Source organism: Amblyomma mixtum, chromosome 2 (genome assembly GCF_055824585.1).
Source record: "Amblyomma mixtum isolate Tamu chromosome 2, ASM5582458v1, whole genome shotgun sequence".
NCBI lineage: Eukaryota > Metazoa > Arthropoda > Arachnida > Ixodida > Ixodidae > Amblyomma > Amblyomma mixtum.
The window spans coordinates 15261219-15278175 of NC_143013.1; the positions used below are offsets into that span (position 1 = coordinate 15261219).

General features: G+C 43.6%; 1 protein-coding gene across 5 annotated transcripts in view; it reads right to left on the reverse strand.

The window, feature by feature from the left end:
- Positions 1-5018: 5018 nt before the first annotated feature.
- The window catches only part of LOC149358513 (uncharacterized), a 28968-nt gene continuing 17029 nt past the window's right edge, over positions 5019-16957 (reverse strand). For all 5 annotated transcript variants that reach the window (XM_089570612.1, XM_089570613.1, XM_089570616.1 and 2 more), the window contains exons 6-11: positions 15984-16129; positions 14603-14784; positions 12967-13074; positions 11208-11396; positions 7723-7818; positions 5019-5888 (exon numbers count right to left, since the gene is read on the reverse strand). In XM_089570612.1, the coding sequence (XP_089426738.1) occupies positions 5654-5888; positions 7723-7818; positions 11208-11396; positions 12967-13074; positions 14603-14784; positions 15984-16129 (956 nt within the window). In that variant the 3' untranslated portion in view covers positions 5019-5653. The remainder of the gene's footprint in view (positions 5889-7722; positions 7819-11207; positions 11397-12966; positions 13075-14602; positions 14785-15983; positions 16130-16957) is intronic.

Below are 16957 nucleotides of genomic sequence, written 5' to 3' on the forward strand. Positions count from 1 at the left end.
ACTGGAGGGTAGCCTCCATCTTTGTAAGCATGGCGAGATGACAATGCAGCACCTCCACCAGATGTCACATCGTGGTGACAACGTTGGAGACAATAGACTAGGCGATTTACGTAGCAGTGGAATGAACTTTTTATAGGGCTGACTTGCACCCAGAAAGAATTAACTCGGTAGCATCGGCGATAGCATTAAGCATGACCAGTGGTCGTCGAAGGGCAGAATCTGCTACAGCGATAGTACGTGACCTGTGAAGTCGCTAACTCAACAGACGCAACCACTATTCTACAGCTTCCCGACTGAAGCTCTCCACCCCACACCAGAAAACAGCCCGTTAGCTTCCGAGTCACTGTACTTTGACCATTGGACACTAAGACATCAAAATATTTTCTTAGTGTCATTGGACACTAAGACATCAAACCAGCCATATTAAATAACATTCAATACCTGTGACTGAAACTTGCTGGGTGGCATTCATATGCTGAAGAAGCATATTGTATTCTTTGCTGGTCCTAATAATTTCAAGTCTCTAGCTCTTTGCATTACGAAAGGCTGAAAATCTAGCACATGTAATGAATTTTCCTGGTTCATTGGCAGATGACAAACACTTTTGCCAAGAATTTCCACTCAGCAGGGCATGGCAGTAGCTAGTATGATCTCATGACAAAATAAAAAAAGAAGTTTGATGCGTGAAAGTGATCACATTTATTTCAATTTTTGTTCACAGTGAGATAACAAAAAGTCTATAATGGCACACGTAAGTAATACAAACAAGCTGGGGCACAGAGCCTCACAACGCTTAATCAATGCTATACTTTATTACAGGGTTTATAACAGACATGGATGCATAGAGAACGGTGAAAATCAAGTGCAGCACAAAACTTGCAGCTTTAACATTAATTCTGCCGAGGCAATATTCCAATCTATTGTATAATAAAAAAAAAGTGTGCAGCGATGTTTGCAAAAGAAAGAATATGAAGCTAAAATGTGCTAAAATTTACTTAAGGAAGCAGTGTGTTAAGGAGTCAGTGTTCACTGCGCATTTTGAAAAGAAACTGCTTATGCAACGTAAAGAACCTGAGCATAGAAATAAAGCTCGTACCAGTTTTTTCCTCCTCAACTGCCCTAAATCTTTGATTACTGCTTGCAACTGCCTTTTGCTTTGCAGAAAAAAGTCAGCGATATCATAATGCCCATCACTTTTGGCCAACAACCAAAAAAATACTCACTTATGCATGCATCTCACATATGGAAGAGCTGGCAGGTACAAAAGGCCTGTCTGTTCTTGACGTAGCCTAAAGCAAAATGCAGATGACATGCAATTTATTAAGAATTTATGTAAAAAAAAAATAACTGACAATTGGCTGCGCAGAAAAGCCTGGTTTCCTTCGACACACATGAAAAGAAATTTCCGTTTTTCGAGCGCACAAGATGTTTCAAGACATGCATTGCCTCAAATAACTGCCTTGGAGTGAATCCGACTTCACACAAGGTAGAGATTCCATGCTTTGAGATTCTAAAATATCCACCACTATTAAGAAAGAGGCACACAAAATGTGCTGATTCATAGCAGGCTGTACACTGAAGGTGCAACAAGCACCTTACTCTCAACAATCTTCCTGTACATACTGTTTGTGGAAGCACATATGTCAACACCGTGTGCCTCTTTTCAACCAGCTGCTGCAAGCTGAATGTGCTGTGCATGGAATGCTCAACATTGAATAGAAGCGCTTAACAAGCAAGAATGTACAGTGTGGTCACTATCGTCGGCCAGTAACCTAGACCAACTTCCATTTGGCTATTAACAATCAATGCATGTGCAACAGAGGTTAATACTGGGAATAACAATAAGAAAAAAAGTATGCTAAAACTCATCAAGGATACTCCTGCTAAACAACTGATGACAGTATTACTTTGCTTGTTCACTCTTTCGTGACTGCTAAGCATGTCTCTATGTAAGCCATAAAGGAGCTGTAGTTTGTAACTAACAAGAGGCAATGGCAGAAATTTTCAGTTGACACCTCTTGGAGATGTCTCACGGAAATTCTTACTCACCGAGCCCAACTGGGATACCCATCCATAACAAAAAGAAACTGAAATGACTGGTTGGGTCTCCAATTCAAAGAAACCACACATCATGAAAACGCCAATTTAGTACAAAGACAGCTCGTCCATAGTGCCTGTAACATCAGCAGCTTAACTCGTGCCTGAAATCACATGACTAGCAACTACACCGAAAAACAGATGCAACAGATGCTGAAAACACACCCTTGTAGAATGCTTGGCTATACTAAGAGCCTATGGCTGCACACAAAGCATCCCACATTCCTGTTAGTAAGTAACAGAGGCATGTTCAATAATGAAGCATACTTGCATGATGAGCCAATTGTGTTCAAGCAGTATGTCATTAATGGCAGCACACAAATGCTATTCCAATGCAATACTGCAGAATGTTTTGAATACACTGTGTTCAGGGACAATTTGCTCAACTAACTTCCAATGATGTACTCAGAGCCGTTACTGCAGAACAATTTCTCTAAGTGACACCACTTTAACTGCGTGGCTATTGGTTGAAGCAGCCGAATTGGTGTGGTGAAGGAAATTTGCCAGCAGACAGATTTCCTTTACACTTTAATTAAAAATCAACCATGATGATGATTTGATTTTAACGACACAAGGACAGCCTGAATAAACATCAAGAAGCCATCAAGGGAATTGTCATAATTTGGAGAAGAGAACGCATAGTTTTTTAAGTGCTCCTCTGAAGCAGTCCAGCAACAACATACCTGCAAATCATGAACATTTCTCCATTGGCACCATTAGCAAGAATAATGCCCTGATTACCATTACAACCCAACTCACGCTTTTACAAACATGCTGTGATGTCAGTTTGAATCTATCGAATTCAACATGCGCATCAGCAGAAGCATGGCGATACACAAATGAATAACCCTTTCTGATGCGAGGCAACATGCACACAAGATACTTCACCATGTATAAGTGACTGTTTGATAATATGGCCCTCAGAATAAACATCCGTATCTGCACATCCCTGATTTGAGGACCTGCCACAAGCCACATGGACGTGCTGATATGCTCGCGAGGTGGGAATAGCTGAAAAGAGATGACACCAAGAAGACGCAGTACAAGCTCTTCGTGTTGCAGACCCTTTGTGCTCCTAGAAAATGACCCAAACGACAGATTGTCCTCGTGCAAGTATGCTGGTGAACAGTAAAATTAGGACAGTGGAGAAACACGACAATGCAACCGTGGAACATTTAAAATGTTCCATTAAAACAAAGTTTGGCTTCCCCTACACAGAAAAGCTTTGTGGATTCCACTGTGAAGAATTTCTACCAAGCAGAAATGAAAGCACGGTGGAGGGATGAGTATGCTGTCAGGTTACCCGCACCAACAGCAGTAGCAAGGCAGTGACTAAATAATAATGATGTGAAAGACGGCACTGTTACTGCAAGGCACAGCTCAAAATTTCTTTGTTTTGTGTTGCACTCTTATCTAAGTGGATAAGTGTGGTGTAAGGACAAAATAAACACACTGTCACGCACACAGCAAAGTTGAGAGGTGGTTTTTAACTAGCGGTGATAGATGTGCACATTTCAAATGTAAGTGACTGAGTGCCTGGTCCATAATTCCAAGTCGCACTTTCACCACGAAAGGTTCACACACCAGGCTCAAACAGAACTTCAACAAACCGTCATTGCTTTCAGACCACAACTGCACAAAACACACCATACACTACAGACCACAGCCTCACCGTTTGCTAGCATTGCATGGATCAGTCAGAACATTAGGTCACCAGCTACCATTCTCTCATCCGTAACACCAACAGCAATAAACATTGTATAACGTAAAAAAAAAAAACTGCCACTCACAGGCACCAGCATAAACCTTGAGCACAAAGGTAAATAACGTAGGCAGTATAAAGCACCACACAAGTCAGTACTACAAGAAATAGGCACTAACAAATTATAAATGAGTAGACCATTGCCAAAGCTGCGGTACAGTCTTCTTTGAAAGTAGACACTGCCACATTTAACGTGTCAAGCACATTTCTTTGAAATCCAGGCACTCTGAGGCATGGCAGGTGATACATTTTCCCTCATATCAAAGCTTTAGGTATCTAGCAGTGAGTGCCAGAGCACAGTGATTGTATGGTTTGAAAAATTGTTGGATCCAGCATGATGTTACTTAAAGTAAAGAGTGTAGATCTCAACAGAGTGGGGGAAAAGAAGTTTTTCAATTACTATCTTCAATTTTTTTGCTTAAACGACCGCCCCTTTTGGTAACTATGAGCGCTGCTTTTTAGTTTGAAACGTACAAAACTGAGCTGCCTCAAACCGCCAGCTTTAATGCCAATAAAGTGAGCCCGGCAACAGTGGGTTGAGCCAGACATCAGTCCTGAGAAAAGTCGCAATAACTCAATGACTGTGCACTTACATGCACATGATCTTAGCAAAGCACCAGCACGACCAACACCAACACCCAGTCTTGAGCAGGGCAGCGTGAATACAGAAAGGCAACGTCCAAGATAACAGCGTGCTGCCATTGTTGTGGTAACACAACACCGCCAGTTCAAAACGGGTACCTATTTCTCCACTCTGCTCCTGCTAACCTGCCTTTCTGACTCCACAGCATTTCGATGCACTCTGTCGGGCTGACACGGACCTGACTCCTTGGCTCCCTGACTCAACTTATTTGCATGAGCTAGCCAATTCCCTCAAGCCAACTAAACCATGTCATGTTCATGAAAATGACACTTTGCCAGAACTGACAACACTGTATCATTCTGCGTTAAAATGCACAATGTGGCATGTTTGTGCAATGTTTTATGGCAGGGGCTCCCAAACTTGGTTCCATTTGGGTTCCTTGCAGTGCTATCTGGGTTCCCCAAGCATGTGTCAACATGCACATGCATGTGTCAACCTCTGCCTTTGCTTTACCTACTTATTTTTTTATTTGTACAGCCAGCCATTACTATTTGAATTTGGGACCTTTTTTTTGGGGGGTGGGGGGCTTGCATCAGCATGCTCTTTTTTTCTGCATGAATGTTAAGCAGGAAAGCAATACATGCGGCACTTCTGAACACCATTTGAAAGCCACTGTGCTTTCCCCAAGAATAAAGAGGGTGAGAAACCCTGCTTCATGGAGCTTATCAAGTCGCTGAGCAACCTGCCACTGTCACAAAATTTTAGCCTCATGTAACCTATGCTATGTCAAAATGTGGCTTCCCGTTTCCAAGAATTGGAACCCAGGTGCCTCAGTAGAAATTCTGTTGTATAACGAATTATTTAAAGTATGCTAGCAAATGAGAGACCGCTACTACAGCTTCAGATGATCTATGCATTGCAATAAGTTGTTAAACAACAAAAAAGAAAAAGGACACAGTTCTCCGCCACTATTCTAAAATCCAGTGCAAGGCATCAAGAGCCTGCATTTCACAACAGACAGCTTTCCACACATTCCAAGTTTGAAAATAAACCCAACTTTGTGTGAGTCTTGGCTGAAATAAACCCGAGCTTCTCAGCTAAGAGAAATTATGAATGCCATCGCTTACAGTGCCTACCCCAGTAATCTACACCCTGCCCGCATCGAGGAAGCTGTGACCAGCTCCAACGTTGCTTTGCCCCTAGTCGATCCATCATTGTGCGTAAAGGCTGATGAAGCCAAGCCGTCTGGCACCACATTCACAACAGAACTTTGCTGCAGAGACCGGGTACATGGTGCCACACTGGTGGCACAGGTAAGGAACTTTGGAATCCAGGTTGTGGCCAACGCCCTGGAGTGAGCCGTCACTGCCGCTGCTGCTCACTTGGGCATCGTGGTCATGTAGCAAATGTGTCGCCATCGTGTTCTCATTCATCCGCTTGGCCCAGCTTAGGGAAAGAGGAAGGGGAGGGCATTTTCAAGATCAGCAGCAGCCCCAAGGTAAGTGCCTGGCTGTTCAGGAAACGTTCTCAGGTTGGGCATCGCCAGAAATGATGCCAGTTTAGTTCCGATTTTTGAAGCTTGAAGTCCTTCCACAATTACAGAACACAGTGAACGCATACACAGCATCATGAACAAAAAAACCGAACAATTAAAATGCACTAGCAGCTTCAGTTTCACATCATAAGCAGTGTGGAGAATAAACAAATGACAATTTATGAGAAACAAAGAAAGGCAGAGATGTCAGCCTGAGCTGCAAACCTCTAGCCTGCTATTCTGCACTAGGGGGAGGGATTGTTGAAGAAGAAATGGGGTTACTGCAGGTGATGATGTGGACAAAGGAAAGGTATAATTGTATTTAAACACATCACAAATGTGCCTGATTGCAGCAGTGAGTTAAGCTGTTTTTTGCCTGGGAAGTGAAATGAACTGGCTGGGAAATGTTTCCAGGAAAATAAACTTATGTGTTGAGAGTTACTCATCTTCAGATGTATCACTAGGCATCTTTCTCTTCATCTTTGATAGCTTTCACATAGGTGATAATTCAGGTCACCAACACGTTTTTCAAGGAATGACTGAGAGTAGAGTCACTGCAAAAAAAGTTTTCAGAATACCACTATCCTTCTCCGCAAGTCAGCGGCTTTGAAAGATACATGGCTGCAGCTGGCTATTGTTGCCAGCACAGCTTTTCAGGGCCTTTCACTCACTGTAGACTAAACAGTAGCCTTCCACTGGAACTATGTGACTGTCTAGGACCCACAGTAGTACACAAGTTAGCATTAAAATGTATTGAAAAACTCCATGTTTGCTTCCTCCAAACAGCAGATTTACTTCATCCTTAATGCTTGTTTAAACATGGATGTTTAAACAACACAACGTAAGCAGCCAGCTTAAAGTAACTTAAAAGGTTCTCAGATTACATTGAAGAAGGTACTTGAAGTCACAAGGCCTGTGGCGCATGAGAATCATAGTATGTACTCTGAAAATATCTTTTTCCACTGACTAACAGAGAATATTAAAATTGATGTGTGCTACTGCAAGAGCCAAGAAATCTGGCTGACCATTGAAAACAGCCAAGTTTGAAGCACAGCTTACAAAGAAAGCCATTCTGGCATAGCCACAAAATTGAAAAACATGGGGAGACGTGCTATGAAAGGTCTGGGCAGAAATGGTGCCTGTGCGACCCTGTCGTTCATTTGGCTCAAAGACAAGGAAATCAAACTCCATGAAAAGCATGTTATCGGCCTCAATTAACACCTGTTGCATGGCGAAGAAACAAGAAGAGAAAGACACACGGTGACAGAGGAAGACAGGTACCTCTTGCCACACTAGACGATTTTTCCACACTTGTACTTTTGTCGCTTGTTCATTCTCCACCATTTATGTCATGGGATTATAGTTGCTAGTGCATACAAGTGTTGTTTTATAGTGCTCTTGTGTCTATGTCCATTGTGTTTGGTAGCTAAGCAAGGAATTCAAGCTTCAAATGGCACACTACTCAGCGCAGCCTGCATCAAACTGCTATTCCTGCTGATTGCGGAGGTGCCATCCTGTGTTTATAAACATTTTATGCTTAAGTAAACAAGATGAAAAAACTAGCACTTGTGTCATGCAAGGCTATCAAAATGGTCAGATGCAAAGAACAATAACTATAGCCAAATAAACAAATTAATATGCCACTGTCACTGTAATGCAACAATTCCAAAAACTAAAAGCATAATGCCGCTCTAAGGTGCGGAATGCATCTTAGCGGTACCGTTTTCGAAAAAGAGGCCCACTCACTTGTTTGTGAACTCGCCTGTAAATCCCGGTCTAGAGAGCTCAGCAAACTTGGAATTGAGGTAGTTCATCTCTTCATCCAGCTTGTTTTCAGAACCACTGAATAGAACAGACAAAATGCCTGCATGTATGAAAATGCTGAAGGCTATAGGTGTATGTTTATTTATTTATTTATTTATTTATCACTTTACCCAGAGCGTCATTGTTTGGGATTACAGTACAATGCAACACGACAGTCATATTGCATTCTAATGGTGCCATTAATGCAAGGGCGTCCGCAGAATTTTTTGCAGGGGGGGGCCCCATTGGTTGTTGGCGCCGGAGGGGGGGGGGGGGGGGGGTATGTTCGTAGCAAAAAGGCACTATTTGCGGAGTAAATTTATTTATTTATATATAAATAAAAAATAAGTGAAATACACACATGAAATAAAAATTACAAACAGCAAATTAAAGCGTGGCTAGGAGAGATACATTGGAGTTTATCAACGAAGAAACAATTAAAATTAATAAAAAATGGAAAAAGATACTGTCACTTCGTGGAGAAAAGTGCTCAGTCTTGCTGCATACGGGTTCTCGACTCACCCGGATTGATGACCAGCACACAGCACAATATCATCACAAACACGCAACTACTGTCACTCAGTCAGTCTTCCTTGAACAGCAACTGTAGACGCCTCGGATTTTTCTGGGCGAATTGCGTGATTACACGGGTGATAAATTCATTTCTGTACTTCATTACACGCTCTCGGTGCACACTCATCACACACATTGATTGGAAAAACGGTTGAACGGGTACGTTGAAAACAAAAGATGACTATATATACAACGAAAACTTATTTACAAGATAAATGCACGCTCGCAGCTTCATACACCTCTCTCCATCTTGCTCGCGCATCCGCACAGCCGAGCAACGGCACACACACTGCTCGCCGCTCGTCGTTTTCTCGTCCGCTGTCTTGGTTGTTCTCAGCTTCGTTGACAACCGGCCACTAAAACACCGAAGCACAAACACAGAGGCGCGCACACGTGCAAGGGTTTACTTCCGCGCGACTTCCAAGGGGAAGGGACACTCGCCACTCCGGTCGGAAAATTTGTTTTGTGTGTTTTTATGGTGTTCAGTGCCCCAAAACGACTAAGGCTATGAGGGACAAAGTAGTACAGAGTTCCGGATAATGTCGACCACCTGGGTCTCTTTACCGTGCACTGACATCGCACAGTACACAGGCGCTGTTGTGATTTGAGGCCCAGCCAGAGGTGACAGGCGAGCCAGGCAGGCGCCATCGGGCTGCGTTGACCAAAGGCGCTGGTTTTGGGAGAAGGCGCAAGGAACGCTGGTGTGGGGGCGCCTCTGGAGATTGCGTCACCGTGAACAAAAGCAGCTAATCCCCTTTGCCGAAGATTCTGAAAGCGGCGCTTCTACCGAACTGCGCTCTCCCGCGGATCGGAGGAGACAGCGAGCGGCGGCGGCGCCAACTCTTCGCCCGCTTGCCCCTGAGCAGCCCGACAAAGCGGGGGTGGACACGGCTGATTTGTCCTTCCCTCCTGAAGATGCCCTGTGCACTGTCTGCCTCCGTGTCGCTATCTCTCTAGAGATCAAAGAAACAGACACCCATCTCAAGGCGGCTCGAAACACATGCTCGCCGGTGCCGCTGTATGTCTGCAACAGGTCGCCCTTCAACAGAGCTAACGACGGCGTGGTTTGAAAACGGCGTAAAGACGCGTGCCCGGACGCGGCATTTCGCAGATGTGACCCAAAGCGTGGAAGCGGGACTGCTTTCACCCTTTTGGCTGAGCGCACCACCGCCCCTGGCGTGCGGCCATCACTCACGCTTCGAGTGAGTGATTTTCCAGGGGGGTGCAGCCGCCCCCCCTTGCCCCCCCCCCTCCGGACGCCCATGCATTAATGCTATTTAAAGAGATCCTAATGAAATAGCAACACTAAGACATTTGTGTGGTTTAATCTGTATGTCGACACAAACAACTGCCATGAAGCAAAGATCCTCAATATAGCCCAAAACCTGGTGTGGTCAAAAATAATCCGTGGACCTCCACTATGGAGACCCCATCTCTTTTCGTCCTTTTACCTCATCCGTCATCCCTTCCCTCACAATGCAGTGAACAGGGTCCACTGTGAGTGAGAAAACTTCTGTGCCTTTAGTTTTTAGTAAGCTAGCACTAAGGTACCCACTCACTGATTTTACCGATCATTGTATGAAGTCTGCTTCACCTAGGTGGCCCACTTGCCACTTTGGTGGCCACTATACTCGCACATATACAACAGATCGAAAGTATAGGTATCAAATGAGGCGCTACGCAACCACTGTTGCTGTGTGATATATTGTGGTCACGTGGTTACTGTTTTGGTCAATTTGGCCTCCATTGCAGACAGACGCGTCCTTGACAAATGTAAGCAGTAGGAGCTAGCACTCTTAAAAGCTTGCTCGAGGCAAGCCTAGGATATACAGCAGATATAAGTATTCAGTTCGGTATAATGTTTAGGGAAATGCCGAAATGTGGAGTAAATTTGTAATAAGGGAGCAGTTACTCGTTAATCATTAGTGCCGATCAATTTTCTCTCGTCCTACCATCTGATCTGTTGGCTGTCCTGGTTAACTCAGTAGGTACAGCATCTTCCCTGGACAGGCAGCGGCCTGAGGTTTGAACCACGGACCAGGACGAATGTTTCATCAACAGAAGTTTTTGCGAAAGCTGTATACAGCTTTCCTTTGGAGCCATATGGCTGTGCTTGGGTAGATGTTAATGATTAATTACTGCCTCATTACAGGTATTCAATTTATTGCCGCATTCTTTTAATATTCCGGCTGCGGCGTTCAACCACTGCACAGGACATGGCCACTCCAGTTTCTGTGGAAACCACCAAAACATTCACTTCAAATGTAGGATATATGTAGACACTGCATTCTTAGCGAAATGAGAACAGAGCTAGCTGGATCAGTGAAACTTGCAACTTGCTGTGCTGCCACATCAACTGACACAGATCTTTTATAAATTTGCAAAACCTTCCAAATTACCTACACACTTTCTATGTGCAAAATACACAATAATGTTTGCCTCATAGATTAATGAAACAGCACCAGCTCAACCTAAAGGCAAAGCTAAGTTTTAATAGGACTCTACGGAACAACTTCCTTTAATTTCTTTCTTAATAAATATCAACTGTTCACTTTTATGCTGATGTTCATTCGGTGCAAAAGATGCATTTACTGACGAGAAAATTATATTCAGAAATGGAACATTTTTCTCCCCAACACTATTCAAGCTTGCAACACTAATGACGAAAAGAACTCAATGATTACAAATGAAAGAGAAATACAGCGGCGCTTAGCCTGATAGAGCCCCACCAACAATGAACTTTCTTGACGTCAGCACAGTTTGCCAGTGAAAACAGCTGGTGGCAGCGATAGCTGTATTTTACTTTCTTGGCCTTCTACACATGTGCAACTTCAAAAAGGCCACAGCTCTGTTACCTGTTGGTACTCGTATAGCTGTTGGAGTCGCTACCATTTCCATTGACACTGCTGCTGTTACTCAGGCTACCGGTCCTCACCCCTGGCACGGTCCTGGGGTTCTTGGGTGCCAGGGTGGACCCCCTGATCAATTCCCGCATCTGCATGTCTGCCTTCTTGTACGGGTCATAGGTGTCGTCAGCAGCATACCTGGAAGCAGCAAAGATAAGCCGGAAAGCTGGGGCTACAAAATGATTCATCGTGAATTTCCGGAGTCATACAATACAATGCCCACTTAAAACTGAGAAGACCCATCGTACACCCAGCAGACTTCGGAAAGTTACGGCATGTAACAGAAGATACATGAAACTATTTTAATTATTTCACAACCACTTTCACCACCCTTCTGTTGTTGCCGCAGACGCATGCAGTAGTAGTTTCTGGAAAAATTCTGAACGGCGTCTACAGTCGGACGAGCAGGTTTAAAGGCTAATCAGCTCACCTTTTCAGTTGAATGCACTGGGAAGTTCTACTGTAAGAACTGTGTATAAGAGCTTTAGCATTTCAATCCAAGATATTTCAGAATGTGCTATGGTGCGTGAATCAAAAATAATGCGGTGGGCTTGCTTCTATCATCTCTTGATTACCGTGAGCCTAGCCATAATGATGAGTAGGTCAGAATTAATGGCGTACATATAAAAATCGTGCACATAAACTATGTGTGTAATAAAATTGGCCTTTCCAACATGCATTTCGTCATTTAAGGCTGCCAGATAAAGTACCAGGCCTTCCGAAGATGTGCACTCTTTCCTTACACATCTTTTTCAGTGAATAAATGCACAAAGTTTCATTTACACTTTCCTATATTGAGATCGAAAAAAGATGTGGAAGTATATTTTTCTCGGTAAGAACACACACACACAAAATTTATTCGTACAATGCCTCTCTCATCTCTTCAGCTGCAACAGTGAATTGAAACCCTCAACTATGCCACTGTTAGCTGTTAATGCTTAACTAAAAAACCCACTGAACAATTAATGCTTCTCATTCGTGGCTGACGCAGCATCAACTGAAGCTCAGGCTTTGCTGAAAATGTGCAGAGCATCCAATGAGTCATTGAGCACAGCAGCCACAGAAGAACTTGTGGCAATGATGAACACGTCATTGGCGAGCAGCAGCTTGATGTAGCCATTTGTTAGTGTCGAAATGTACTCAGCTTTACTGGGACATGAATGCGGCAAAAAACATGGATGAATCATTCTGTCATCAAAATACTAGATTGTTCAAGATGTTAATAAGATATTAGTGCAAGCTAAATGCCTCAAAAAATTCTACTCAGAAACGTAAGTGCCTGTGTATAACAAAAATCTCTGAAAATCTTTAAACTCTACTACTATGTCTGCGCACTTAGGGTGCATTTATTTTTAACTGTCTTCCCGATCACTCACTGAAGCTCTGCTCTATGGCAGTGCAAGTTCATTCAACTATCGAAAACTACAATAACATCGTAACAACATAGTCAGCCGCATAAAGAAATCATAAAGGAATATTAGCAATCCATGAACACTGAAACATTTGCAATATAAAATGTGGTGAAATATTGCAAGGCAGAGAGAAATATCTATGATGAACCTAGCAGAAACATGTGAAGCCAGATCGGATGAGACTTGGCCGACTTGTTTTGTCTGCCATGGGCTCAATGAGCTTTAAGCCTCAAACAGTCACGCTGTAAGTAGCTCATGCTGCTCCCATTTCAACTCGAAGAAGAAACATGCCTGACCTGTAAGGGCAGCTGACATGGTTTGGAAACTTTTCTTTGAACTTCATGACCCCTCCTGTCTTCACCTGTTTGGGCTTTGCAGGAGCTGGCATCTGTTTCACTCGGCGACTGAAAGCAAGAAGGAAATTGGAAATCAAAACTGCAGGTTTCATCATTATTAGCCCTGTTTTTCTTTATGATGCTTCAAGCTTGGTATGACACTTTAAATTATGCGCTGCTCTGCTAACACAACTCCCAGTGAAGTGTTAATAGGAGAATAAGTTATGCCGTTACATAGACAAAAATATGCACACACACGAGTTTGAGTTCACAAGATCTGATCTCTGCTATCTATAAATCACAAGAGGCGGAGTAACACTTTGGTGTTAGAGTGCAGGGCACACAGAAAATGTGAACATGTGCCCAATTAGAATAACTGTGTTAGCACTCCCATAACTTACACGCTGTCATGCCTGGAAACCCCCCCGATTCCAATTCTGCATGCCGCTAGCTTTCTCCTACTAGCGTCCTTTGACAATCCACGATGCTGCGCCTTACGGCAGCGGAGTCCTACGGAGAAGCATCTTCAAGCAACACGCCTGGACTTGTCGCAAGAGGCCAGACAGCGAGGCGCCGATTTCCTCCCCCCCTCGGACGCCACCGCGCGCGGCAAGATTTGAAGCGGTTGGCCCGCGCGGTCGCTGGTTGGTCCTTTCGGACTGCCGTCGAGTGCTGCCTTTGGATTGGCCAGTTCTGAGGGGCCACCGTTCCCCAGGCTATATAAGCCCCCCCGCTGCAGCTTGGGAGGAGAGATGACCGAGAGGCGCCGACGTATACGAGACGCGTCGGCGAGGCTCTCCCAACTCTGCAGATCCGCCGAACCTCCGACGTATCAATAATCCAGTTATCTCATTCTTGTATCCTTAAGTCTTAAAATAAACCTGTTTTCTTTATTCGAAAAGAATCCGGCCACTTCTTGCTAACAACTGAAAAAGACAACGAATAATCGTGCTCATGTATGCTAGCTATATATTTTTATTTGTGTTTTCATAATTTATATGACTCGCATACTCAACCACTCAAGCGCAGTTCCCATGAGGTGTCTCAATACTGACGTCACATCACTTGCCCTATCAACCCCAAAACAACAATAAAATAACCTTCAATTTGGTTTATGGGGGTTTAACGTCCCAAAGCGACTCAGGCTATGAGAGACGCCGTAGTGGAGGGCTCCGGAAATTTCGACCACCTGGGGTTCTTTAACGTGCACTGACATCGCACAGTACACGGGCCTCTAGAATTTTACCTCCATCAAAATTCCACCAAAGCGGCCAGGCTTGAACCCGTGTCTTTCACGTCAGTACAAGCACCATAACCATTGAGCCACCAAGTGGCTTAATAAAATAAAACAATGTTCACAAATTAGAGACCGTAGTTACTTGCAAAATGAATGCACTTGCAAAATAAATGCAAATTTTGTTTTGTTTGCTGTGGCATATATCTTCAACAATAATTAACTCATGTAATAAATGCATGCCTTGAAAATTTTGTAAATACTTTGGGAAAAAGTTTGTTGATTAGGCAAGTAACTATGGTATTTACGATGTTTCCTACATCTCTAGAATCAATGTCCACAATGTAACCCACACACACTTACTTTACAGTTGTCTTTTTTGCCTTGTCCATGGTCGCCTTATTTGCATCGAGCATGGATGGTGATGACTTGGTCCTCTGGTGGTTCCTTTCCACCCCGAGTCTGCTCCTGCTGCCATCTTTCGAACCCTGAGAGCCTGACGGACTAACTGTTCCATTCTTCTTCCCTGGGGTTGGTACCTTGTACTGTACGAGGAAAAGTCCAGAGACACAGGAAGAGCAAAACATGTTCTGAGATGGACAAAAACACCTGAGACACAAGCACTTATGGATGCCAAAGATAAAAGGGCTTGGGGTTATCAATGTGAGTTCTCTAAGTAGTATCTGGCCCAGACGACTGTGTAAAGCTATTGCAATGCTGTGTGTAAAAAACAAAGAATAACTAAGCATAAAAAGCTCCTCTATTAAAATGTGGGATATAAAGAGAGAAAAGCAACATCTGTGTCCTATATTTGTGCCCAATAGCTGCCCTTGCGTATAATCTGCACTGTAATCTGTAATCTCTATAGTACTAATCTGCATCCTCCATGTACGAAAAGCATTTCCCCTCTTACTACTCGCACACTTAACTGCAGTAAATACAGTCAGGCCCACTTATAACAATACTGGTTATAACAATATATCGGATATAACAATGGTCAGTCGTGGCACCATCAGCTTTACCATATGTTCTATGGTAAAATAAACTGCTTATAGCAATGCTGTCAAGGCACATTATTGGTTATAACAATTATATCTGGTAATTTAGTGTCAGCCATTATAGAAAAAAAAAAAAGGAAATGCTACAACCACACCAGCAAAACCATGCTTACAACACAAAAGCGTGCGCATGTGGGGCCAACCAATGGACTAAGCCGTGGAGGTGCGCGAAGCTCCCGCCGCTGCAGTGATGGCGTTGCTTTGTTCATCGGTGAACATATTTCTGATCCCCTGAAGTTCTAATTAACGAGCTTTTACAGGCATTAGAACAGTCAAACCCCTCCGGGTATTTACTGTCAATAAATGCGCTGAAGTTTGTCATCTTTTCTTTTGTTTGGCACAACCCTGTTATAACAATTATTGGTTATAACAATGGTATTTCCATGGCACTTGAACATTGTTATAAGTGGGCTTGACTGTATAGCTATATATGTACTTTCAAAGCTACAGAACTGAGAACAAAAAAAGCAATGTTTCTTTGTCGTTTACCATGGCATCTGCTACATGAAATGACTGCAACAGCACTGTTGTTGATGGACTGCATTTCATCAAATGCCAGATTATGGACACTTGGACTCAAGCCTAAGCTCGAGTGTTCCTGGATCCGTGATTTCCGCACTGTGCCAAATAAAGGCAACCTGAGGTTTCACAACCCATACGCAGCCAATCATACGACAGACACTGACCTTTGTCCTCGCCTTAAGCCTCTCCACTGCCTCAGCACTGGCAGGACTTTTGGGTATCCGGCTCTTTTTCTCTTGGCACCATGCAATGTGTCGATCGGCAGCCCGATCACTGAAGTTGCGGCCACAGCTGGGGCACTCCACATAGCCTAGAAGAATGACAGAAAGAGAGAAACAAAAGTTTAATATGTGTCGCAGGTTTGGGTTACTGATTTAGCATATTCACTGCGGCAGATTTTTCTGCAGCCCTAATCTATAAGTGTCGTGGCCCATCAGTGGGCCACTTTTAAATTTTCTTGACTGCAGAGTGACCTAGCAGTGAACCACTGGTGAAGACAGCTTCTTTGATCCACCAAGAGATGGCAACAGCGACCTGGCATGGGTGTTTTTCATGGGCTCCCTGAAAATATGAGCTGTTCCACGGCTTTATCGCCTTACTCAATATTCATGACCCAGTCCAGCGTGAATACACAATGTGACCCACCAGTGACCCACGACGCAGTGAGCGTGTTAGTAACAAACATTGCTGGCATGTGTAACGTCACGAGCTGAAGAAGATGAAGAGACAAGGTACCAAGCCGAGGTTGATAAGGATGGCGAAGTGTAATTGAACGCTAGTTCTTCTTGGAGAATTATTTCACTCTGAATGCAGTTGACAACATCGGTAAAGATAGATTTTTGTAAGATGATAGCTGGACCGCTGTCAGTCGAGTCCTACCAAAACAAAGGGGAGGCATGTATCGCATTCACAAAACCAGCGAATTAAACCCACTGCTCACACTTCATTGCAAGCAAGGCGAGGGAAACATAGTTGCTCCGAAAGGGTGCCATGAAGATCAGCATTAGAGTAGCCGACTTCAACAGCTTTTTAGGACCGTAATAAATATTAGAACTGTGTAGAAATGGTGAAAGAAAGCTTTCAGGTTGCTGTTTTTATTAGCATATGATACATAAACACTTTAAAACCATAGCAGTGT